This window comes from Acanthochromis polyacanthus, chromosome 14, assembly GCF_021347895.1.
Source record: "Acanthochromis polyacanthus isolate Apoly-LR-REF ecotype Palm Island chromosome 14, KAUST_Apoly_ChrSc, whole genome shotgun sequence".
NCBI lineage: Eukaryota > Metazoa > Chordata > Actinopteri > Pomacentridae > Acanthochromis > Acanthochromis polyacanthus.
This window is the reverse complement of record NC_067126.1, coordinates 1,224,772-1,250,807: the sequence shown is the minus strand read 5'-3', so window position 1 is coordinate 1,250,807 and position 26,036 is coordinate 1,224,772. Positions and strand designations below refer to the sequence as shown.

Sequence of the window (26,036 nt, the reverse complement as noted above, 5' to 3'; positions counted from 1 at the left end):
GCTTCATGTCTGAACCTGCCTCCTGGTTACCTGTTCAGGTAAATACAGCAGCTTCAAATAGGGAGTCTACAAACAGGAAGCGGGTTTATTTCACAATAAAATGATGTTTCTATACAAGCAGGTTGGTTGTGTTGATGCTGTTAGGATTATCCAGTTTATTACCACAGCTACTGAAGGGTTTTATATGTTTGTAGGATTTTATTTCTCATAAATCAGGTGAAGTTAACTCCAGTTTAGTTATAAAAACTCTTTTATTCTGTAAATCTAATCACGACTTCCTGTTTGAAACTCCGGTGATTGATTATAATGGTCAGATTCAATCAGAGAATTTGTGTTTGTGCTCAGGAGATAAATAGATCCAGATGAATGTTCTCCTGTGATGGAACCAGCTGTTAGAACCTAAAGGAGGAACATCCAGATCATCAGCAGATCACGAAGTTCATCATCAGAAAAACATTTTTATTTTTAATCTGGAGGCTTCCATCACTCTCTAGCAGTCGGTTCTGCTGTTGGTCAGGTTCTTGCAGGAACATGTGGATGGATGAAGGTAAATAATTCACCTGCAGCCTCCAGCCAAAGGATCAGTCTGTCAATAACCGATCAGTGATATTGATCTGATCAGCAGCAGTTAAACTGCAGCAGTATTTGTACACTGCAGTACTTCTACCTCATTCTGACTCGGTTCATGTATTTGATAAAACTTTAGGGACAAGTTTTACTTTTTGACTTCAATTCCCACAATGCAGCACGAGGCAACACGTCCCCATAAAACACATAAAACTGTGAGTGTGTGTGTGGAGCGGGTCAGACAGGTAGGGGGCGGAGCTTTGCCTCACCTGGGGAATTCCTGTCTGCTGCAGATTCAGACTGAGATCATTCACTTCTTCTGTTTCATCTCAGCGTGTTTTATCTTCAGTATCCCATGTGAGAGAACAGGCGTGTTCATCCCATCATACATGTAAAGTGAGAGCAGCAGCTGTGAGTTCATGTGACAGAAGCTTCATACGGACTGAACACATGACACAGAGAACATGTGTGGAAATAAAACGTTTTAATGGTTCATTAACCCAAACTCTGAACCTAAAACCCGTTTAAAAACCCACAGAATTATTAAACAGAAACTCTAAAAACGGAGGATTACTGGATTCTCAACTTTACGACGGTCCATGAACGCATCATCAGGTTTTATCTAAATCACTTCATATCTCAGATAAAAAGACTACAAAATAAACCATCTGCAGCAGATTCTGGAGAACCAGAACAAGAACCTTCCTCCTGGTTCTGGTTCTCCAGGACCGACTCAGCCGAGACCAAAACATTCAGAGAGTTTAGGTTGAACTGCAGGCAGTGTTTCCTCAGAGAGACTAAAATAAACACAGCAGAAACACAGAATGGAGGAGCAGGTTGGTGGAGATCCATCCAGCATGGAGGAACATCTACAGATGATGAGCAGAGTAGAGAGGAAACATGGAGACAGAAAAACATCTACAAGAGACACAAAATGACAGAAACAAGACATGAAATCTAAAAAATAGTCATAAAAGAAAACAGTCATAAAACGACCCAAATAACACACAAAATGACATGACATAAAAGACACAAAGTGACAAAAAAACAAAACAAAGTGACAGAAGCAAGACATAAATCTCCACTAATTACTAATTACTCCACTAATGACAAAAATGAGACATAACACCATAAAACAAGAAGAGAACCACACAAATGTGACACAAAATGAGACAGAAAACAACAACAAATAGACACAAAATTACACAAATGAAAGGACACAAAACAACAAAAATTAGACAAAAGAATGACAAAAATGAGACCAAAAACGACAAAAACAAGACACAAAAGGACAAAAAACCTGACAAAGTGACAGCTCCTTCTACAGATGATGAGCAGAGTAAAGAGGAAACATGGAGATAGAAACACATCTACAGGATGAGGAGATGGAAGGAGCTTCAGGAGAAACCAGCTGAAGCTCCTACCAAGACCAGGACCTGATGACTGAGAACCTCCACAGAAGTCTGAGGAGACAGCATCAGTTCAGAGTTTAACGTTTGAAATGAACCTCAGTGAGTTAGAACGGGTTCAGAGGGTTCAGGAGGAGATGATTAGATGATGTTTCCATGTTTGTTTTGTGCCTCCTTCTACCCTCTACCAACCCTGAGCTCCTCCTGATGCAGCTTCATCCATTAAACCAACAGCGTCCCGTTTGATGGGATCTGTGGAGCAGCTTTCATCTGTGAATCATCAGGTGTTCCTCCCCCTCCCTCTCTCTCCTCAGCTCCTCCCACCCTTTTATATTTAAATGTGGGCGAGCGAGCAGCAGGTAGACCGTCTGCTCAGACTCACCTGCAGGTAGACTCACCTGGAGGCAGCATCAGGCTGGACAGGAACCTGGAGACGGAACCTAAAGATGTTTTTATCTGGACTTTAGAGGGGACCCAGAGAACTTAGATCTTCTCTAGATGAACATCCCAGAAGAAGAGAACAGACATCAGAACGGTGGAACCGGAACTGGATTCTTGGATGTTTTTCATCAGTTTGTTCCCGGAGGATTTTACAAGTTTGGCCACAGCAAGAAGAACTTCTGGAGAACGTCTCCAAAGATGTCCAGAGAACCGACGAGAACTCAGCAGCACCTCCTCAGCGACTGAAGCAGGTTTGGTTTGAGTTTATTCACCTGATGAAGCTCAGAAACGAAACTCCAGATTCTGGAGAAGAAACAAAAAAAATACAAAATAAAAAAACTTTCAGATTCAGCTCAAAACTCAATGTTCTGTCAAAAATGTTCTATGTTACTCAGAATCATTTAGATCAGGTTTTAATCCACAGCTAAAACCAAACCCTGATGTTCTCCTAATGTTTCTCCTGTGTTCCCCCGGTGTTCTCTCAAAATTCTCTGTGTTCTCCCAGTGTTCCTCCTCTTTTTTCCAATGTTCTCCCAGTGTTGGTTGTTTAAAAGAACAAAGAGGGTTCTGTAGACTGAGTTTAAAGCAGCATGTAATAAACTGAAATCACTAAAACGTTCTCAGTCCTGGACCTGTGGACTGGTTCTATCTACAGCGCCCTCCATATTTATTGACGCCCCTGGTTATGATGTGTTGAAAGCCTTAAACTCAATTTTTATTGCAGAAACATACTCTCACACTGAAAATTGTAGAAAATGTATTATAGGAGAAGATGAGGTGCTGTTTTGTTGGCAAAAGGGGGTTGTACAAAGTCTAAACGTCAGGGGTGCTAATAATTTTGGCACACATGATTTGATGTAAAAGAATTATTTCTTAATGTGTGATTTTTTTTCCACTGAATAATTCCCTTGTTTTAAAGGTTGGATTTGCCTCTTTTTTCATTGTGGTCCTATATTATTTAGAAAAAAATGAATTTATTAGAAGCTGAAGAACAGATCTTAACCAGGGGTGCCAATAATTATGGAGGACGCTGTACGTCTGCATCATGGCTCCACATGGACAAGAACTGAACAGAGGAAGAGAAACATCTGAGGAGTCACAGCTCCACTAATCAGGAGGTCTAGAAGGAGTCATAGTACCACTAATCAGGAGGTCTAGAAGGAGTCATAGTACCACTAATCAGGAGGTCTAGAAGGAGTCATAGTTCCACTAATCAGGAGGTCTAGAAGGAGTCATAGTTCCACTAATCAGGAGGTCTAGAAGGAGTCATAGATCCACTAATCAGGAGGTCTAGAAGGAGTCATAGATCCACTAATCAGGAGGTCTAGAAGGAGTCATAGTTCCACTAATCAGGAGGTCTAGAAGGAGTCATAGCACCACTAATCAGGAGGTCTAGAAGGAGTCATAGTTCCACTAATCAGGAGGTCAAGAAGGAGTCATAGTACCACTAATCAGGAGGTCTAGAAGGAGTCATAGTTCCACTAATCAGGAGGTCTAGAAGGAGTCATAGCACCACTAATCAGGAGGTCTAGAAGGAGTCATAGCACCACTAATCAGGAGGTCTAGAAGGAGTCATAGTTCCACTAATCAGGAGGTCTAGAAGGAGTCATAGTTCCACTAATCAGGAGGTCTAGAAGGAGTCATAGTTCCACTAATCAGGAGGTCTAGAAGGAGTCATAGCACCACTAATCAGGAGGTCTAGAAGGAGTCATAGCACCACTAATCAGGAGGTCTAGAAGGAGTCATAGTTCCACTAATCAGGAGGTCTAGAAGGAGTCATAGCTCCACTAATCAGGAGGTCTAGAAGGAGTCATAGTTGCACTCATCAGGAGGTCTAGAAGGAGTCACAGCACCACTAATCAGGAGGTCTAGAAGGAGTCATAGCACCACTAATCAGGAGGTCTAGAAGGAGTCATAGCACCACTAATCAGGAGGTCTAGAAGGAGTCACAGCACCACTAATCAGGAGGTCTAGAAGGAGTCATAGCACCACTAATCAGGAGGTCTAGAAGGAGTCATAGCTCCACTAATCAGGAGGTCTAGAAGGAGTCATAGTTCCACTAATCAGGAGGTCTAGAAGGAGTCATAGCACCACTAATCAGAGCCCCTAAAATGACTCCTTCTTTGCTGTTTCTCTTCAGGTTGGCCTAGAAGCTGAATCTGGACTGAAGTTAAACTGAAGCTTCACTGATCGATGGACGAGACTTCAGGCTCCAACTGGATGTAATAAACATTTACTATTTCCACCAGTAACTTCCAGACTACCTGCAGACCTGGGAACCTCTGTAGACCTTCAGGTTCTTCAGCTTTAGGAAGACAGCTTCACTGGTGTGTTCAGTTCAGGTGAGTCCACAGGTGGATCTACAGGTCTACAGGTGGGTCTATGGGTGTGTTGCTGAGGTTCTTGTTCCATCCCAGACTCTGAGGGTCAGCTGATCTCGTCTTTGTGTCGTCAGGCCATCAGGACGATGAGCAGGAGTCCAACCTGCGCTGTCCACGGTACGCTAGCGTGATGTCGGCATGTCGCTCGCTGCTGCTCACCTGTCTACTACTCGCCACCACCATCCGAGGCCACAGCTGGAGACCCTGCACAGGTATGCTAGCTCACCTGGTGGATTGTGATCAGCAGTAAACATGTTTTAGCAGGAACCTGATAAAAAAAAGAGAGGCAGAATGTCAGCAGTCAGCTACTGAAGCTAACTCAGAACTAACAGAAGCTAACACTGAGCTAACTCTGAGCAAGCTAACTCTGAGATAGGAAAAGCTAACTCTGACCTAGCAAAGTCTGACCTAGCTAACTGTGAGGTAACAGAAGCTAACTGAGATAACGCAAGCTAACTTGGAGCTAGCAGAAGCTAACTCTGAGCTAGCAGAAGCTATCTCTGTGCTTACTCTGACCTAGCTAATTCTGAGCAAACACAAGCTAACTCTGAGCTAGCAGAAGCTAACTCTGAGCTAGCAGAAGCTACTTCTGAGTGAACAGAAGCTAACTGTGAGCTTACAGAAGCTAACTCTGAGCTTGCTCTGACCTAGCTAACTTTGAGCTAACAAGCTAACTCTTAGCTAAAAGAAGCCAAGTGAGAACTAACAGAAGCTAACTCTGACCTAGCGAAAGCTAACTCTGAGCTTACTCTGACCTAGCTAACTCTGAGCTAAAATAAGCTAACTCTGAGCTAACTCTGACCAAGCTAACGCTAAGCTCGGAGAAGCTAACTCTTACCTAGCTAACCCTGACCTTGCTAACTCTGAGCTAACAGAAGCAAACTCTCAACTAACAAAAGCTAACTCTGAGCTAGCAAAAGCTAATTCTGAGCTAACAGAAGCTACCTCTGAGTGAATAGAAGCTAACTCTCAGCTAACAGATGCTAACTCTGAGTTCACTCTTACCTACCTAACTCTGCGCTAGCAGAAGCTAACTCTGAGTGAACAGAAGCTAACTCTGAGCTAACAGAAGCTAACTCTGTGCTAAGAGAAGCTAACTCTGTACTAGCAGAAGCTAACTCTGAGCTAACTCTAACCTAGCTAACTCTGAGTTAGCATAAGCTAAATTTGAGCTAACTCTTAGCTAGCACATGCTAACAAATGCGAATGGAAGCTAACTATGAGCTAACAAAAGCTAACGCTGAGCTTGCTCTGACCTAGCTAACTCTGAGCTAACAGAAGCTAACTCTGAGCGTACAGAAGTTAACTCTGAGCTAACAGAAGCTAACTCTGTACTAGCAGAAGCTAACTCTGAGCTAACTCCGACCGAGCTAACTCTGAGCTAGCAGAAGCTAATTTTGAGCTAACCCTGTGCTAGCAGAAGGTAACAAAGGCGAATGGAAGCTAACTGCTTGCTAACATAAGTTAATGCTGACCTAACTCTGAGCTAACAGAAGCTACCTCTGAGCTTGCAGAAGCTAACTCTTATGTCACAGAAGCTAACTCTGAGCTAACAGATGCTAACTCTGAGCCTAGAGCTCAGAGTTAGCAGCCTAGAGACCAACTGCAAGCATCAGAAACCAGAACCTGATCAACTGGACCCAGAAGCTAATTCTGTGTTGCCAGAACCTCCCACTACCTCCACATTAACTGGATTTAGAGGTAATGCTAACACGGAAGGTAATTCACAGTAAACTGGACCTTGGCTTATAAGTTAACTCTAAGCTAACCAGACTCAGAAGCTAATTATGACTAACAACTTTCAAACTCACAAGTATTGAACCTTTGAAGCCAACTCAATGCTACCTAGACCGAGAAGCTAAGTTAGAGCTAACCAGAGCGAGACACTAATGCTAAACTAACTAAACCTAATTACTAACTCTGAGCTAACTTCTTCCAGAAGCTAATTCAGGGCTAACTAGTTGATTTGTGGACTCCTGCTGAGTCTGATATCATACTGTGTACTATACTGTGTACTATGCTGTGTATTATGCTGTGTATCGTACTGTGTATCGTACTGTGCATTATGCTGTGTATTATGCTGTGTATCGTACTGTGTATTATGCTGTGTATCGTACTGTGTTTTATGCTGTGTATCGTACTGTGTACTATACTGTGTATTATGCTGTTTACTGTCCTCTGGGATGATCTGGCAGCAGTGTCTCTGTTTCAGTGTCTCTGCTGCTCTTTGTCCTTTAATATTCTGAGTCTTTGAAATGTGAGCTGAGTTTCTGAGTGTCGCCTCCTCCCAGTATTCATCCATTGATTCATCCATTCATCTGTTCCTTCATTCATCCATTCATTGAAGCAGTAAATCACACATGTGGTCTCAGAGATGCTGTTAGTTCCTCAGATTAAAACCAGATTCAGTCAGAAACTGTTTTAAAGATGAACCATGATTAATCCTCTGATACTACTTTATTTACCCAGAGTTACTCAGTAGTACCTCTTACTAAATACTACAGTAATACTCTCAGTAGTACCAGTTATTATATACTGCAGTAATACTCTTAGTAGTACTGGTTACTAAATACTGGAGTAATACTGTCAGTAGTACCTGTCAGTGATTACTGCAGTAGTACTTCCTGATGTCGACTGAATGATGATGAAGATATTTGATTTACAGAAATGAGTTGAAAAAGTGTTTAACTGTTTTTTATGGTGACTATCAGAGAACTTTAAAGTTCCTTCATGTTCCCCACTGTGGTACTCTCTGTACTCCATGTTCTATCCATTGTTATCTATAATACTCTGCCAAGTACCAACATAGATCTGTGAGTGGTTCTATTACTCTACGTGGTACTCCTTTCTAATTACTACTCATTACTGCAGTAGTACTACCTCAGAGTACTCAGGCTTGTTGAGATGTTCCTGTCAGACTTAGTTCAGGCAAAACTGTTTCTCCAGCTGACAGACGTTCTGCTGACAGACGTTCTGTTGACAAACATTCTGCTAACAGACGTTCTCCTGACAGACATTCTACTGACAGACGTTCTACTGACAAACGTTCTACTGACAGACGTTCTGCTGACAAACGTTCTGTTGACAAACGTTCTGCTAACAGACGTTCTCCTGACAGACATTCTACTGACAGACGTTCTCCTGACAGGCATTCTACTGACAGATGTTCTGCTGACAAACGTTCTACTGACAGACGTTCTCCTGACAGACGTTCTCCTGACAAACGTTCTGTTGACAAACGTTCTGCTAACAGACGTTCTCCTGACAGACATTCTGCTGACAGACGTTCTCCTGACAGACATTCTACTGACAGATGTTCTCCTGACAGACGTTCTGCTGACAAACGTTCTGTTGACAAACATTCTACTGACAGACGTTCTGCTGACAGACGTTCTGCTGACAAACGTTCTACTGACAGACGTTCTCCTGACAGACATTCTGCTGACAGACGTTTTACTGACAGACATTCTACTGACAGACGTTCTGTTGACAAACATTCTACTGACAGACGTTCTGCTGACAGACGTTCTGCTGACAAACGTTCTACTGACAGACGTTCTCCTGACAGACATTCTGCTGACAGACATTCTACTGACAGACGTTCTGTTGACAAACATTCTACTGACAGACGTTCTACTGACAGACGTTCTGTTGACAAACATTCTACTGACAGACGTTCTGTTGACAAACGTTCTGCTAACAGACGTTCTCCTGACAGACATTCTACTGCCAGACGTTCTCCTGACAGACATTCTACTGACAGATGTTCTCCTGACAGACGTTCTGCTGACAAACGTTCTGTTGACAAACATTCTACTGACAGACGTTCTGCTGACAGACGTTCTGTTGACAAACATTCTGCTAACAGACATTCTCCTGACAGACATTCTACTGACAGACGTTCTCCTGACAGACATTCTACTGACAGACGTTCTGCTAACAGACATTCTACTGACAGACGTTCTGCTGACAGACGTTCTGCTGACAAACGTTCTCCTGACAGACGTTCTCCTGACAGACATTCTGCTGACAGACGTTCTCCTGACAGACATTCTACTGACAGACGTTCTACTGACAGACGTTCTGTTGACAAACATTCTACTGACAGACGTTCTGCTGACAGACGTTCTGTTGACAAACGTTCTGCTAACAGACGTTCTCCTGACAGACATTCTACTGACAGACGTTCTCCTGACAGACATTCTACTGACAGATGTTCTCCTGACAGACGTTCTGCTGACAAACGTTCTGTTGACAAACATTCTACTGACAGACGTTCTGCTGACAGACGTTCTGTTGACAAACATTCTGCTAACAGACATTCTCCTGACAGAAATTCTACTGACAGACGTTCTCCTGACAGACATTCTACTGACAGATGTTCTCCTGACAGACGTTCTGCTGACAAACGTTCTGTTGACAAACATTCTACTGACAGACGTTCTCCTGACAGACATTCTACTGACAGACGTTCTGTTGACAAACATTCTACTGACAGACGTTCTACTGACAGACGTTCTGTTGACAAACATTCTACTGACAGACGTTCTGCTGACAGACGTTCTGTTGACAAACGTTCTGCTAACAGACGTTCTCCTGACAGACATTCTACTGACAGACATTCTCCTGACAGACATTCTACTGACAGATGTTCTCCTGACAGACGTTCTGCTGACAAACGTTCTGTTGACAAACATTCTACTGACAGAGGTTCTGCTGACAGACGTTCTGTTGACAAACATTCTGCTGACAGACGTTCTCCTGACAGACATTCTACTGACAGACGTTCTGTTGACAAACATTCTACTGACAGACGTTCTGCTGACAGACGTTCTGCTGACAAACGTTCTGCTGACAGACGTTCTGCTGACAGACGTTCTGCTGACAGACGTTCTACTTACAGACATTCTGCTGACAGACGTTCTGCTGACAAATGTTCTACTTACAGAGATTGTACTGACAGACGTGCTGAAAAACATTCTGCTGACAGACGTTCTGCTGACAGACGTTCTGCTGACAGACATTCTGCTGACAGACGTTCTACTGACAGATGTTGTGCTGACAAACGTTCTACTAACAGACGTTCTGCTGACAGACGTTCTGCTGACAGACGTTCTCCTGACAGCCATTCTACTGACAGACGTTCTGTTGACAAACATTCCACTGACAGACGTTCTACTGACAGACGTTCTGTTGACAAACATTCTACTGACAGACGTTCTGCTGACAGACGTTCTGTTGACAAACGTTCTGCTAACAGACGTTCTCCTGACAGACATTCTACTGACAGACGTTCTCCTGACAGACATTCTACTGACAGATGTTCTCCTGACAGACGTTCTGCTGACAAACGTTCTGTTGACAAACATTCTACTGACAGACGTTCTGCTGACAGACGTTCTGCTGACAAACATTCTGCTAACAGACATTCTCCTGACAGACGTTCTCCTGACAGACATTCTACTGACAGACATTCTCCTGACAGACATTCTACTGACAGACGTTCTGCTGACAGACGTTCTGCTGACAAACGTTCTACTGACAGACGTTCTGCTGACAGACGTTCTGCTGACAGACCTTCTACTGACAGACGTTCTACTTACAGACATTCTGCTGACAGACGTTCTGCTGACAAATGTTCTACTTACAGACATTGTACTGACAGACGTGCTGAAAAACATTCTGCTGACAGACGTTCTGCTGACAGACGTTCTGCTGACAAACGTTCTACTGACAGACATTCTGCTGACAGACGTTCTACTGACAGATGTTGTGCTGACAAACGTTCTACTGACAGACGTTCTACTGACAGACGTTCTACTGACAGACATTCTGCTAACAGACGTTCTGTTGACAGACGTTCTACTGACAGACGTTGTGCTGACAGACGTTCTGCTGACAGACGTTCTGCTGACAGACGTTCTACTTACAGACGTTCTACTGACAGACGTTTTACTGACAGACGTTTTACTGACAGACGTTCTGCTGACAGACATTCTGCTAACAGACGTTCTGCTGACAGACGTTGTGCTGACAGACGTTCTGCTGACAGACGTTCTGCTGACAGACGTTCTACTTACAGACGTTCTACTGACAGACGTTTTACTGACAGACGTTCTACTGACAGACGTTCTCCTGACAGACGTTTTACTGACAGATGTTGTGCTGACAAACGTTCTACTGACAGACGTTCTGCTGACAGACGTTCTGCTGACAGACATTCTGCTGACAGACGTTCTGCTGACAGACGTTCTGCTGACAGACGTTTTACTGACAGACGTTCTGCTGACAGACGTTTTACTGACAGACGTTCTACTGACAGACATTCTGCTGACAGACGTTCTGCTGACAAACGTTCTACTGACAGACGTTTTACTGACAGATGTTGTGCTGACAAACGTTCTGCTGACAGACGTTCTGCTGACAGACGTTCTACTTACAGACATTCTGCTAACAGACGTTCTGCTGACAGACGTTCTACTGACAGACGTTTTACTGACAGATGTTGTGCTGACAAACGTTCTACTGACAGACGTTCTGCTGACAGACGTTCTGCTGACAGACATTCTGCTGACAGACGTTCTGCTGACAGACGTTCTGCTGACAGACGTTCTGCTGACAGACATTCTGCTGACAGACGTTCTGCTGACAGACGTTCTGCTGACAGACGTTTTACTGACAGACGTTCTGCTGACAGACGTTTTACTGACAGACGTTCTACTGACAGACATTCTGCTGACAGACGTTCTGCTGACAAACGTTCGACATGAAACCAGTTTAGAAACCGGACAGGAAGCTGAAATTTATTTTTAGCTGGAGCTGCAGATAGAGAAACCACATGAAGGTGATAAGAACCAGCTGATCTGAGATATGTTCCACCTGAGGCTGATCGAGATCAGCAGGAGGAAACCAGCTGCAGATCATCTCCACATCTGATCACAGTATTTTTAGCTGCAGGTCACAAACAGACTTCAGGGTAAAGTCAAACATCTGTTGGGTCTTTGGGCAGACGGACGTCAGCAGAAACACCAACAGCAGGGTCACATGATAGAACATTAAACTGTAGAACCAGAACCTGCAGCTGTTTGTTCTCACTGATTTGTTTCCTCCTCAGACCTGCTGCCTCTGGACCTGCTGACCAGAGCTCTGCCAGGACAAGCTCTGCACACACAGGTGAGACACGGGGCACAGGTATGAGCAGAGAAAGTACAGCAGACGCCGGTCCAAACCTGATAATCCGTCCTCCCTGTCCAGGTGCAGATGGTTCAGTCCAGAGGATCCAGAGGTCTACGATTGGCTGGTGCCGAGACGACATCACTAAGTTTTCCCGCCTCCCAAATCTTCACCAACTGTGACTACTTCCCCTCCGAGTTCTCATTGGTCACCACCATCAAGATACCACACCTGAGACAGAAGGTGAACCAGCAGAACCTGGTCTGGTCTGATCTGGTCTAGTCTGATCTTGTCCGGTCCAGTTCGGTCTGGTCTGGTCTATTTCGGTCTGGTCCGGTCCGGTCTGGTCTAGTTCAGTCCGGTCCAGTCCAGTTTGGTCTGGTCTGGTCTGGTCCGGTCTAGTTCGGTTGGGTCTGGTCTGGTCTGGTCTGGTCTGGTCTGATCTGATCTGATCTGGTCCGGTCCAGTTTGGTCTGGTCTAGTTCAGTCCGGTCCAGTCCAGTTCGGTCTGGTCTGGTCTGGTCCGGTCTAGTTCGGTTGGGTCTGGTCTGGTCTGGTCTGGTCTGATCTGATCTGGTCCGGTCCAGTTTGGTCTGGTCTAGTTCAGTCCGGTCGAGTTCAGTTCTGTCTGGTCTGGTCCAGTCCGGTCTGGTCTGGTTCGATCTGGTCCAGTGTAACCTGTTCTTTGTGTCTCTGTTTCAGACAAATGAGTACATCTTCTCTGTGGTGAAGGAGGGATCTGATTCGCTGTTGCTAGGGTTACGTATGTCCAAGAACCGCCTCCACTTGTTGAACACGCTCCCTGGTGTTGGTGGGCGGAGCCGGCAGAGTTTTAAGGATGTTGTATTGGATGACAACTGCTGGCACACCGTGGTTCTGGCAGTCAGCGGCCCGTATGCCACGCTGACCGTCGACTGTGGACTTTCTCTGGAGCTGTGAGTCACCTCAGACCAGTTCAGACTAGTTTACATGGGTTCAGACCAGTTCGGGCCGGTTCGGACCAGTTCAGACTGGTTCAGATTGGTTCAGACTGGTGGAGACCGGCTTGAACCGGTTTGGAACAGCACTAACTGGTTTTGTGTCTCTCAGTCAACAGGCCCAGTCCTTCCCCAGCGCTCTGAGCACCAGAGGGTCCAGGTTCTTTGTGGGCAGTCGGGGAAGGCGGAGGGGCCGTTTCTCTGTGAGTCAGTGATCTGGATCAGAACCAGAAGTGTGGTTCCTGCTGGTTCTCACTGTCTGTCTGTGTTCAGGGCCTCCTCCGTCAGCTGGTTCTGCTGCCCGGATCGGATGCTACGCCCTGGCTCTGTCCTTCCTCAGACCCAGCTGTGGCCGAGCTGGCCGTCCCTGCGGTTCTGAAGTCCACCCCCCTCCAGCTGGACTGGCAGGAACCAGTTTACCACTACGGTGAGGACTCCTGTGACTGTTCAGATGAAACCTGTACAGAGACCTGATCCAGAGCAGAACCAGCAGAACCACAGGAGGTTCTGGTTCTGGTTGTAAATTCCACCTAAACAGACAAAGAGAAGGAACCACAAACATGCAGCGACCTGCTGCTAACAGCATTAGCACTGCAGCTAGAGTCAGTGTGTGTGTGTGTGTGTGTGTGTGTGTGTGTGTGTGTACTTGTTTCTGCTATACCGGTGGGGACTTTGACCTGACTATTTGCTATAAAGGTGGGGACTTGTCTTACGGTGGGGACCTAAAATGAGGTCCCCACGGGTGGCAACACCGTTTTCTTGGCCATATTGTTGTTAATAAAAAATGTAAAAGTGCAAAAACGTTTGTTTAGGGTTAGGCATTGATTTGGTGATGGTTAAGGTTAGGGTTAGGGTTAGGAGTTAGATATGAATGGGAGTCAATGGTAAGTCCCCACCGGTATAGAAAAACAAACGTGTGTGTGTGTGTGTGTGTGTGTGTGTGTGTGTGTGTGTGTGTGTGTGTGTGTGTGTACTGTAAACTTGGGGCTGTGATGGTATCAGTGATTCAGTAATCTGAGCTGCAGACTGACAGGATGTTTGTTAGTGACTGACAGGAACCTACAGCTACTGTGTGTGTGTGTGTGTGTGTGTGTGTGTGTGTGTGTGTGTGTGTGTGTGTGTGTGTGTGTGTGTGCTACATCAGTCTGATTGACACCCAGGCTTGCCGAGCTGTTTGAAGTGTGTTTCCATGGCAGCCCAGTGAGGTCAGACAGGTGTGGACAGGTACAGGTGTGCTGAGGTTCCTGACTCAGTTTATCTAAAGCTGCTCAGCGTGGGGCGTGTTTGATTTACGTACCTGTCCACACCTGAGCTCCACACAAACAGCAGCCGCCTCAACTTGACTTCAGATTTCAACACAGCTGAGTGCTTTAATTAGTGAGATCAAAAGAGAACCTCATCAGAGTTCCACCTGTTCAGACGGCCTCATTTGAATAGCCCCGCCCCCTCAGGTGTGTCCTGACGAGATGAAAAGCTGCATTAACTGTGTGTTCAGTGGGATCAGAGTGAAACAGACCTGTCGCATTCAGGGGCTTTCCATCTACCTGAGGAGGTGTCCCACAGGTAAAGGTGTGTTCCATCTGAATCGTCAACTTCCAAACCAGCAGCAGCAGAAAGCTCTCCTGCTTGTTTTCAACCCGTCAGTGAAGTTTATTCATGATGTCGTTTAGAAGAACAAAATTCCTCAAGCCTCCTTCTGATGTTTCTACAAAACCTTCATTAGAACTCTTCCGCCTGAAATCTGGTTCCCTGATGGACACAGAGGATCTCAGAGGGTTCTTACTTTTAGTCTAATATTGTTCATCCGTCAACATGTTGAGAGAAATCTCAGGAAGTTCATGTTTCAGCAGCTTCTGGTCGTTTTAGTGGTCTGATGATGTTCTATGTTCTGGTGATCTTCAGTTTGATCTGACGGGTTTAGTCTGGTTTTAGTAGATTTATTTTTTTGTCTCTTTTTCTATTTTATTTTTTACCATGTGCTGAGTCTGATTCCCTGTAGATGATCTGATGAGGTCTGATGAATGCTGCAGATTGTTCAGCACCACGTCAGACGTCTGTGTGTCTTCATGAGCTGCTGTTTGCTGTTCCAGAGGCCGAAGCCAGAGTGACGCTGGGAACCCGTCCTCCATGTTCCTCAGCAGAACTCGGCCAGCTGTGGTTCGACACTCAGGGAAGAGGTCTGTTCATCTGCGATGGCCGGACGTGGAGAACGCTGCTGCAGAGTGAGTCCAGCTCTGAAGGATCCCACAGAAAAACATCACTGTTCATGAAGTAGCAGATCAGAAAGACGAGGTTCACAGTTACTGATTCAGTGAATGAAAACTAAGTCTGAAAAAAATGTGACTGAAGCTACAGCATCAGAAAATCACAGCAAAAAAGTTAAATAAATAAAGATTACAACTGCAGGTTTACTTCAAGACTTCAGACAAAAAAACTGCTTTATATGTAAAAGTCAGTCTCATTGTGTAGTTAGAATGGTCTGACTGTACTTCACCATCATTCTGTAGAATGGCCTGACTGTACTTCACCATCATTCTGTAGAATGGTCTGACTGTACCTCACCATCATTCTGTAGAATGATCTGACTGTACTTGACCATCATTCTGTAGAATGGTCTGACTGTACCTCACTATCATTCTGTAGAATGGTCTGACTGTACCTCACTATCATTCTGTAGAATGGTCTGACTGTACTTGACCATCATTCTGTAGAATGGTCTGACTGTACCTCACTATCATTCTGTAGAATGGTCTGACTGTACCTCACTATCATTCTGTAGAATGGTCTGACTGTACTTCACCATCATTCTGTAGAATGGTCTGACTGTACCTCACTATCATTCTGTAGAATGATCTGACTGTACCTCACTATCATTCTGTAGAATGGTCTGACTGTACCTCACTATCATTCTGTAGAATGGTCTGACTGTACCTCACTATCATTCTGTAGAATGGTCTGACTGTACTTCACCATCATTCTGTAGAATGGCCTGACTGTACTTCACCATCATTCTGTAGAATGGTCTGACTGTACCTCACTATCATTCTGTAGAATGGTCTGACTGTACTTGACCATCATTCTGTAGAATGGTCTGACTGTACCTCACTATCATTCTGTAGAATGGTCTGACTGTACTTCACCATCATTCTGTAGAATGGCCTGACTGTACTTCACCATCATTCTGTAGAATGGTCTGACTGTACTTCACCATCATTCTGTAGAATGGTCTGACTGTACCTCACCATCATTCTGTAGAATGATCTGACTGTACTTGACCATCATTCTGTAGAATGGTCTGACTGTACCTCACTATCATTCTGTAGAATGGTCTGACTGTACCTCACTATCATTCTGTAGAATGGTCTGACTGTACTTGACCATCATTCTGTAGAATGGTCTGACTGTACCTCACTATCATTCTGTAGAATGGTCTGACTGTACCTCACTATCATTCTGTAGAATGGTCTGACTGTACTTCACCATCATTCTGTAGAATGGTCTGACTGTACCTCACTATCATTCTGTAGAATGATCTGACTGTACCTCACTATCATTCTGTAGAATGGTCTGACTGTACCTCACTATCATTCTGTAGAATGGTCTGACTGTACCTCACCATCATTCTGTAGAATGATCTGACTGTACCTCACCATCATTCTGTAGAATGGTCTGACTGTACCTCACTATCATTCTGTAGAATGGTCTGACTGTACCTCACCATCATTCTGTAGAATGGTCTGACTGTACCTCACTATCATTCTGTAGAATGGTCTGACTGTACTTCACCATCATTCTGTAGAATGGTCTGACTGTACCTCACTATCATCCTGTAGTGCAGAATCGTCTGACTATCATTTTGAAGCTGTTTTGTTAGTGTTTCTTTAATCCAATCATGGCTGTGTTGGGCGGAGCTAAGAATTGGATCATGTGACAGAGGGAACTTGTTTAGTTTTTATTATTCAGATGAGATGACTTTGTGATCAGACTTTTACCGATTGAAGAGATGAACATCATTTATAATTGGAGCCCAACAGGTGAAACCTGACAGTACTTTGTTCTGCAGAAGCAGAACTTTGAGACGTAGAGTCTGTTGGTGGATGTTGGTGTCAGAGCTGCGTCCAGAGTAGAAGGTGTCAGAAAACAGATCAGCAGAGATCTTCTTCACGGCTTGTTTTAAACTGCAGTGAAGTCAGAGAAGTTCCTGACGACTAAAGAGGTTTTCTTTCTTTCTTTGTGATCGCTGCAGAATATCAGCCATGAGTAGAAAACTCTCTCCAGAACCGACAGAACATACCAGAACATCCTTGTTAACAGCAAACATTTTAAACATGTTTATTGGTCATCTTCCAGCAGCTTGTCTGAGATGATAACTGATAACTGAATCTCCAATATTCAAGAAGAAGGTGTTTTTTCCCTTTGAAAAGAGTCCGTTTGCTCTGCTGCTTCATTTGACCATTGGAAGGAGGAAGAACATCTCTGTGGTTCCCTCCCAGTCAGTCCACTCAGTGGTCCTCCTTCCTCTGCAGGTCCAGAGCGTCTGGACTACCTGGAGGACTACCAGGACCTCTACACCCGCTCAGAAACCTTTGACATTGAGGTCTTCTCCATCCCAGCTGAAGGCCTGTTCATGGCTGCAGCCAACAGGTAAACCCACATACCTGACCAGGTCCTGGGCCTCTGTGTCTCCATGGTAACACTCCATCTTCTCCAGGGACTCTCGATCCGGTTCAGGAATCTACCGATGGACGGACGGATCCTTCCAGCTGTACCAGAACATCAGCACACAGGAAGCCCGGGCCTGGAAGCATTTCACCATCGACGAGCAGGTGATAGACACCAATCAATATCTATCAATCAGTAGTCATCAGAACAATCAATAATCATCTGAACAATCAATATCTATCAATCAGTAGTCATCAGAACAATCAGTATCTGTCAGTCAATAATCATCTGAACTATCAATATCTATCAATCAATAATCATCAGAATGATCAATATCTATCAATATCTATCAATCAATGAACATCAGAACTATCAATATCTATCAATCAATAAACATCATCCATCCATCCATCCATCCATCCTCTATACACCACTTTATCCTCACTAGGGTCATGGGGGGTGCTGGAGTCTATCCCAACTGACTCTGGTGAAGGCAGGGGACACCCTGGACAGGTCACCAGTCTGTCACAGGGCTACATATACAGACACACAATCACACTCACATTCACACCTACGGACAATTTAGAGTAACCAATTAACCTCAGCATGTTTTTGGACTGTGGGAGGAAGCCGGAGTACCCGGAGAAAACCCACGCATGCACAGGGAGAACATGCAAACTCCATGCAGAAAGATCCCAGGCCGGGATTTGAACCGGGGATCTTCTTGCTGCAAGGCGAAAGTGCTAACCACTACTACACTGTGCAGCCCTCAATAAACATCAGAACTATCAATATCTATCAGTCAGTAAGTCTGAACCTGATCCAGGTTCTGATCATCTGCAGGTGAATAAAATACAAATGAATACAGAATCAAAAAAGAGTCAAAGTCAAAGAAAACCAGCAGCAGGAGTTTGAAACATGAAACCAGATTCAATAAAACATGAAGAAAATCAGTTTAACAGACTGAAGTCATCACAGTAGCTTCACCTGTGATCATGTGACCTGTGATCATGTGACCTGTGATCATGTGACCTGTGGACATCAGAGGGACTGAAAGGTTTAAAATGAGAACAAACAGATTCTCAGCAGCTGTTTGGACTGTGGTGTTCACATTGTGTTGGTTTGTTTGCACAGTGACACACACACACACACACACACACACACACACACACACACACAGGTGTCAGCATGAAGCTCTGCAGGGCTTCAGAGGTTCAGAGACGTTGAGCTGCTACATCATCTAGTCTGTTGGACATAAAGCTCCATCCTGGTCTCCTCAGACCAAAGAACCTTCTTCCAGGTGTCTTCAGAGTCTCCACATGTCTTCTGGTGAATTCTAGTCCACATTTAATTGGAGCTTTTTCCATCAGAGTCTTCCTCTTTGTCTCCATGAAGCTCTGACTGGTGAAGAACAGACAGCAGTTGTTGATGAACAGTCTGAAGATGGAACTTCTTCAGAGGAGTCATAGGAGTCTTGGTGGCCTCTCTAGTCAGATCTAGAAGGTGAATGCTGATGCAGAAACTTATTTCGTATTGTATTTATATTTTATAAACTGATGACAGATCAGAGGTTAGAATCTTCCTACAGACTGTATGTTTGCTGTCAGTGTGTCTGCTGCAGGTGGAACTCTGTAACAGGTGTAACAGGTGTACAGCATACTTATCTTATCTTAGTTGTCATGTTTTTGTCCTTCAGATCTTTCTGGTGGTGGCCAACCTGAGGGAGACAGAGCCTGAACTGTCAGTCATCTATCGGTGGAACCAACGGCGGCGCCGTTTCATCCGTTTTCAGTCTCTGGAGACTCACGCTGCTCAGGACTGGGAGGCCTTCAGCATCCACAACCACAGCTTCCTGGTCGTAGCCAATCACAGACGAGGTAGACAGGAAGTCAGAGTGTAGAGGGAGCTTTCTATCAGTTCACAGTGTTTGTCTAAACTCCTCCACAGAATCACCTCTGATGATCTAATCAGCTGATTATCAGTATGTCTGTTCTCTCCTATGAGACTCTGGGATCAAACAGAACATGTTCTGAGGTTCCTCCTTTTAAAGGATCAGATTACCTTCAGTTCCATTCCAGGATGTTTTCCTTCACCTGCTAGATGGTGGAGATACCAGCTTTCATCTGACACAAACATGAGAGCTGGTATGTCCTGCTCCTTTACCTGCTCAGGTGTGTCGACTGAGATCACAAACAGCTTCTGTAGCAGCTGCTCTGTGGTCAGATCACACGCTGCATCACCTGTAACACGCCTTCAACATGTCTGTAACACGCTTGTAACATGCTTGTAGGATGCCTGTAACACACCTGTAACATGCCTGTAACAGGTGTGGAGCTGAAGTCTCCACACAAAGCTGCAGCATGTTGTCTTTCTGATTGTCCTCTGCGTGTTGAACTGATGATCGTCTCTCTGTCCTCAGCCAGAGACTCCAACCACAACATCCACAGTGTGATCTACAGGTGGAACCGTGACACACAGGTACCTGTCCTGCTGTCCAATCAGTGGACGGCTTCCGTCTCACCTGTCCTCTCTGGTGTCTTCTCATGTCCTTACTCGTGTCTCTCAGCTGTTTGAGGTGAACCAGACCCTGTCCACGTCCGGAGCGTACGACTGGGAGTTCTTCAGCGTCGGACCGTACCACTTCCTGGTGGTGGCCAACACGTTTGACGGCCGGACCACCTCCATCAGCTCCACCGTGTACGTCTGGTTGGACGGATGCTTCCAGGTGTTCCAGAACATCCCGGTCAGTGTGATGTCCATCAGTAGCTCCACTTGTAGCCCAACTTTAATGTCTCACATCTAATATTTACTGCAGTTATTAATAATAATAATAATGATCAAATGAAAACAGAAACAGCTCACACAAAGTCTGAACCCTCCAGCTGTTATTACCTGTTCAGGTGAGTTCCAGACAGACATGATGAGGAGGATCATTGCAGTTACCATGACAACACACGTGTTCCTGTCGCCAGCGTTCATCCTGACACCTGTTCTCCTGTAACGTCTCACCTGGTGACAAAGACAAAGAAGCGTCTTCTGAGCAGCGTTTCTGTTGACTGGAACCAGGAAGAGGAAGTTCAATTTTTAATGTTTTAGGAGGAACGTAGAATAAATAGATTTTAACAGGACATCAGGATTTCAACCTCATTCTTAGAACAGCTGCCTTTAAATCCTACTGGCAATTTGTCTGCAGCTGTTCTTCTAGAGGAGAACCTTCAAACACTCATCAGACCTTAATGTGACGACAGACATTCACATGAAAGCAGCTCCATAAAATCAGCTGTTGGTTCACCACGCTGAGATTAAAAACGTGGAACCCAAAGTCAGGAAACCAGAGTAATTAATGAGCGAGTGTCGGGACTTTCCAGCTGCATTTAAAACCACAAGAACATGTTAAAGCTTCATGAAACCTCCTGCAGCTGTAATTCATCTCCTGACAGCAGAATGCTGAAGGTTCCACAGAAACAGTCTGACCAGGTTACAGGTTACAGAACCATCTACAGAACCATCTAGAACATCTACTGAACCATCTACTGAACCATCTACAACCACCTACAGAACCACCTACAGAACCACCTACAGAACCACCTACAACATCTACAGAACCATCTACAACCATCCACAGAACCATCTACAGAACCGTTTACAGAACCATCTACTGAACCACCTACTGAACCATCTACTGAACCATCTACAACCATCTACAGAACCGTCTACAACTATCTACTGAACCACCTACAGAATATCTACTGAGCCATCTACAACTATCTACAGAACCATCTACTCAACCATCTACAACCATCTACAGAACCGTCTACAGAACCATCTACAGAATATCTACTGAACCATCTACAGAACCATCTACAACCATCTACAGAACCGTCTACAGAACCATCTACAGAATATCTACTGAACCATCTACTGAACCACCTACAGAACCACCTACAACATCTACAGAACCATCTACAACCATCCACAGAACCATTTACAGAACCGTTTACAGAACCATCTACAGAACCATCTAGAATATCTACTGAACCGTCTACAGAACCATCTACAGAACCATCTAGAACATCTACTGAACCATCTACAACATCTACAGAACCGTCTACAACCATCTACAGAACCACCTCCAGAACCATCTAGAACATCTACTGAACCATCTACTGAACTGTCTACAGAACCGTCTACAACCTTCTACAGAACCGTCTACAGAACCATCCTCAGAACCATCTACAGAACCGTCTACAGAACCATCCTCAGAACCATCTACAGAACCATCTACAGAACCATCTACAACCATCTACAGAACTGTTTACAGAACCACCTACAGAACCATCTAGAACATCTACTGAACCGTCTACAGAACCGTCTACAGAACCATGTACAGAACCATCTACAGAACCATCTACAACCATGTACTGAACCATCTACAACAATCTACAGAACCATCTACTGAACCATGTACAGAACCATGTACAGAACCATCTAGCCCTGTGATAGGCTGTTACCTGTCCAGGTGAATGAGGATTGCTGTATAGATGATGATCCTATAGAACCAGTTTCAGTGAATGAACAGTTCCTACGTTCTTCTGCCAATCACCTGGTCACTGACAGGTAGAACCTCCCGTTCTATGAAGGTGTTCTAAATGTTTGTTCTCCTCTGCAGACGGTCGGAGCCACAGACTGGGAGATGTTCCAGATTGATGGCAGGTTCTTCCTGGCCGTGGCCAACAGTCAGAAGGTTTCTGATCACAGTCCAAGTATCTACAGCATCAACTCCACCGTCTACGAGCTCAACACCCTGACCCAGACCTTCATCCGCTTCCAGGACATCCTGACACACAGGTGAGGCTCACCTGGAGATCAACAGGATCCTGACTGAACCACCTGCAGCTTCTGCTTCCCTGACATTCCATATTTCCCACATTTGATGCCCTATGTTTGTTATTCATCATTTTAAATAGTTTTTAAAATCTTCAGTCATTTCTGAGACACTTCAGGACATTTTATGTATTTATTTTCATATTGAATTCACATTTGAGACATTTTATGAATTTTCTGGAGTTCATTAACATTTATTTGACTTTTCTGACTTTTTGTTTAATTTTACTTTTTTTCTTGGATTTGTTGAAAATGTTTTTCTATTTTTGAAATGTCTTGTTATATTTCTGACTTGTTAACATTTTTTGGTTTATTTTTTGCTGTGTGTTGTTTTCGTACTGTTCTGTTGTTTTGTTGTCGTCTGTATTGTTGTTGTTGTGCTGTTCTTGTGTTGTTGTGCAGTGCGGTGGACTGGGAGTTCTTCACTGTAGGAGATGAGAAGTTTCTGGTTGTGGCAAACTCTCATGATGGAAACTCGTACTCTCTGAACAGCGTCATCTACAGGTGTGTACAGCTCACCTGGACAGGTGTGTGTGTGTGTGTGTGTGTGTGTGTGTGTGTGTGTGTGTGTGTGTGTGTGTGTGTGTGTGTGTGTGTGTGTGTGTGTGTGTGTGTGTGTGTGTGTGTGTGTCACTGTGCGCGCAGGTAGACTCACCTGTCCAGGTGTGTTCCAGGTACCAGGGCTATGAGGGCTTCGTTCCGGTCCACAGTCTGCCCACCTTCGGGTGCAGAGACTGGGAACACTTCAGGACCGAGCAGGGACGCTTCCTCATCTACTCCAGCGCCACCTCCAGGCTCAGCAAGGTGTTCAGACTGAAGACCTACTGACAGGACCAGGACCGGGACCAGACCGGGACCAGAACCACAACCAGGACCACAACCAGGACCAGGACCACCACCAGGACCAGATCCACAACCACAACCAGGACCACAACCACAACCAGGACAAGAACCACTTCCAGGATGAGGACAAGGACCACAACCAGGACCAGGACCACGACCAGGACCAGGACCACAACCACAACCAGGACCACAACCACAACCAGGACCACAACCACAACCAGGACCAGGACCAGGTCCAGGAACTGGACTTCCATTGTCCTTAGCTGAGAAACTCTGGAACATAGAACAACCTGATGATTGCAGCAGTTGGTTGAAGGAACCAGGTCGTGTAAAGTTCTGCTGATGGATCAGTCAATTAAGATTCATCAGAACCTCCTCAGAACATCTGGTTCTTCATCTAGAGTTCTAGGTCCTTGATGTCCACGGAGGAGAAAGTTCTAGAGCAGACCTACAGACAACTGTCCAGTTGCTCTAGAACTTTCTCCAGCTGTCGGTAGGTCTGCTGTAGAACTTTCTCCAGGTGTCGGTAGGTCTACTCTAGAACTTTCTCCAGCTGTCGGTAGGTCTGCTGTAGAACTTTCTCCAGCTGTCGGTAGGTCTGCTGTAGAACTTTCTCCAGGTGTCGGTAGGACTACTCTAGAACTTTCTCCAGGTGTCGGTAGGTCCACTCTAGAACTTTCTCCAGCTGTCGGTAGGTCTACTCTAGAACTTTCTCCAGGTGTCGGTAGGTCCACTCTAGAACTTTCTCCAGCTGTCGGTAGGTCTGCTGTAGAACTTTCTCCAGCTGTCGGTAGGTCTACTCTAGAACTTTCTCCAGCTGTCGGTAGGTCTGCTGTAGAACTTTCTCCAGGTGTCAGTAGGACTACTCTAGAACTTTCTCCAGTTGTCAGTAGGTCTACTCTAGAACTTTCTCCAGCTGTCGGTAGGTCTACTCTAGAACTTTCTCCAGTTGTCAGTAGGACTACTCTGGAACTTTCTCCAGTTGTCAGTAGGTCTACTCTAGAACTTTCTCCAGCTGTCGGTAGGTCTGCTGTAGAACTTTCTCCAGCTGTCGGTAGGTCTACTCTAGAACTTTCTCCAGCTGTCGGTAGGTCTGCTGTAGAACTTTCTCCAGGTGTCAGTAGGACTACTCTAGAACTTTCTCCAGTTGTCAGTAGGTCTACTCTAGAACTTTCTCCAGCTGTCGGTAGGTCTACTCTAGAACTTTCTCCAGCTGTCGGTAGGTCTACTCTAGAACTTTCTCCAGTTGTCAGTAGGACTACTCTGGAACTTTCTCCAGTTGTCGGTAGGTCTACTCTAGAACTTTTTTTTATCACTTTTTTATCATTTATCACTTTTTAATGGACCTTTTCAGAACTTCTTCAGTCCAGCAGATAGAACCATGACATTAAGGAGGAGAAACATCTGAGTTGTGGTAAAACTGACTCCAGATCAGTTTAAATCCATCCAGGTGAACCTGGTTCCTCCATAAACCCCTCTGAGCTCCAGTATTATTGGATGTATCAGAGCATGAAGGACAGATTGATCAACACTAGAACCATCATCATCTTCTGATTAACTACAGGATGATAAAATGTTTTGAACTTCACTGCAGTGAGGATTTTACTGAACCTCTGAAATGTTTTCCTCTTAATAACCTAATAAGCTATTCTGAGATTTAATGTTGACTTCATGGTGCTGCAGCAAAGAAAAGCTTTCTGAAGGATCTGTAGTAGAACTGGATCAGAACCGGGTCATCATGTGATCAGAACTGCTGAAAAACAGACCAATAAAACACATTCCTATCATAATAATAATAAATAATAACATTTTAAAGGAGACAGAGATCCGTTTAGAACCTGAGACAGAACCACTGAGACGTTCTTCTTGTCTGGTTTGGATTTAATAATTTAAACAGAACTAATAAAGTTTTATCAGAATAATGTGATGTTATCCTCAGGAGAAACATTAAAACCCAACCCTGTGTTCTCATCTGTTTTTATTCTAAACGTTCTAAAGTTCAGCTGGAACCAGACCAGCAGGAATCTGTTATTTTAATGTCTGAAATTTAGAGAAATATATTTTCCTCTGATTTACTTTATTGGTTTTCTTATTTTTTATTTTTCTCAATATTTGATATTTATTTTGTATTTGACCTTTGAAACCTGTACTCTCACAGTAATTTAATTACTTCTATGTACTTTTATACTTCACGATTCAGTGTAAATGTCTGTGATTCGTTCTGTACAGGAAAAACATGCTCATTAAATAAAACCTACTTTATTCATTATTCTGCTTTATTTTCTAAATATATTGAAGTTTATACCTTCTTTTCCTTTCGGCTTTTCCCTTCAGGGGTCACCACAGTGAATCAATTGCCTCCATCTAACCCTGTCTGCTGCATCCTCTTCTCTCACACCAACTACCTTCATGTCCTCTTTAACCACATCCACAAACCTCCTCTTTGGTCTTCCTCTAGGCCTCCTGCCTGGCTGTGGGAAACTCAGCATCCTTCTACCAATATATTCACTCTCTCTCCTCTGGACATGTCTGAACCATCTCAGTCTGGCCTCTCTGACTTTATCTCCAAAGCCTCTAACATGTGCTGTCCCTCTGATGTCCTCATTCCTGATCCTATCCATCCTGGTCACTCCCAAAGAGAACCTCAGCATCTTCAGTTCTGCTACCTCCAGCTCTGCCTCCTGTCTTTTCCTCAGGGA

The 26,036-nt window shown here is 44.6% G+C and overlaps 1 protein-coding gene and 2 long non-coding RNA genes across 40 annotated transcripts; 1 reads left to right on the top strand and 2 right to left on the bottom strand.

Annotated features, from left to right (window-relative positions):
• Positions 1–825: 825 nt before the first annotated feature.
• LOC127537075 (uncharacterized) lies at positions 826–12,139 on the bottom strand. The gene is made up of 4 exons (XR_007946559.1): positions 12,028–12,139; positions 4,682–5,066; positions 2,375–2,720; positions 826–910 (listed from the first exon to the last, which is right to left on the bottom strand). It is a non-coding gene; the product is annotated as an uncharacterized LOC127537075 (long non-coding RNA).
• LOC110968215 (thrombospondin-type laminin G domain and EAR repeat-containing protein) lies at positions 4,889–25,606 on the top strand. Of its 38 annotated transcripts, none has more exons than XR_007946492.1 (17): positions 4,889–5,010; positions 11,913–11,971; positions 12,053–12,214; positions 12,674–12,906; positions 13,061–13,151; positions 13,222–13,375; positions 15,039–15,170; positions 17,475–17,592; positions 17,660–17,774; positions 19,307–19,487; positions 20,030–20,088; positions 20,177–20,353; positions 22,280–22,458; positions 22,897–22,998; positions 23,169–23,900; positions 24,396–24,451; positions 24,551–25,606. XR_007946492.1 is itself a non-coding variant. In XM_022218052.2 (15 exons), the coding sequence occupies exons 1-15, from the start codon at positions 4,929–4,931 to the stop codon at positions 23,320–23,322; spliced, it is 1,998 nt and encodes a 665-aa protein (XP_022073744.1). In that variant the 5' UTR covers positions 4,889–4,928; the 3' UTR covers positions 23,323–25,606. The 38 variants fall into 38 exon arrangements, 1 of the variants encoding a protein (XP_022073744.1); XR_007946490.1 differs by having other exon boundaries at positions 24,518–25,606; XR_007946491.1 differs by lacking the exon at positions 24,396–24,451 and adding an exon at positions 24,132–24,187 and having other exon boundaries at positions 24,518–25,606.
• On the bottom strand, positions 17,622–23,263 carry LOC127537076 (uncharacterized). Its single transcript, XR_007946560.1, has 3 exons — positions 23,150–23,263; positions 20,503–20,619; positions 17,622–17,746 (listed from the first exon to the last, which is right to left on the bottom strand). It is a non-coding gene; the product is annotated as an uncharacterized LOC127537076 (long non-coding RNA).
• Positions 25,607–26,036: the final 430 nt, after the last annotated feature.

Coding starts and splice junctions, on each gene's coding strand:
- LOC110968215 (XM_022218052.2), top strand. CDS start 4,929: ATGTCGGCATGTCGCTCGCTGCTGCTCACCTGTCTACTACTCGCCACC. Junction 12,215..12,673: donor TACCACACCTGAGACAGAAG/GTGAACCAGCAG, acceptor TCTCTGTTTCAG/ACAAATGAGTACATCTTCTC. Junction 15,171..17,474: donor GTGGAGAACGCTGCTGCAGA/GTGAGTCCAGCT, acceptor CTTCCTCTGCAG/GTCCAGAGCGTCTGGACTAC.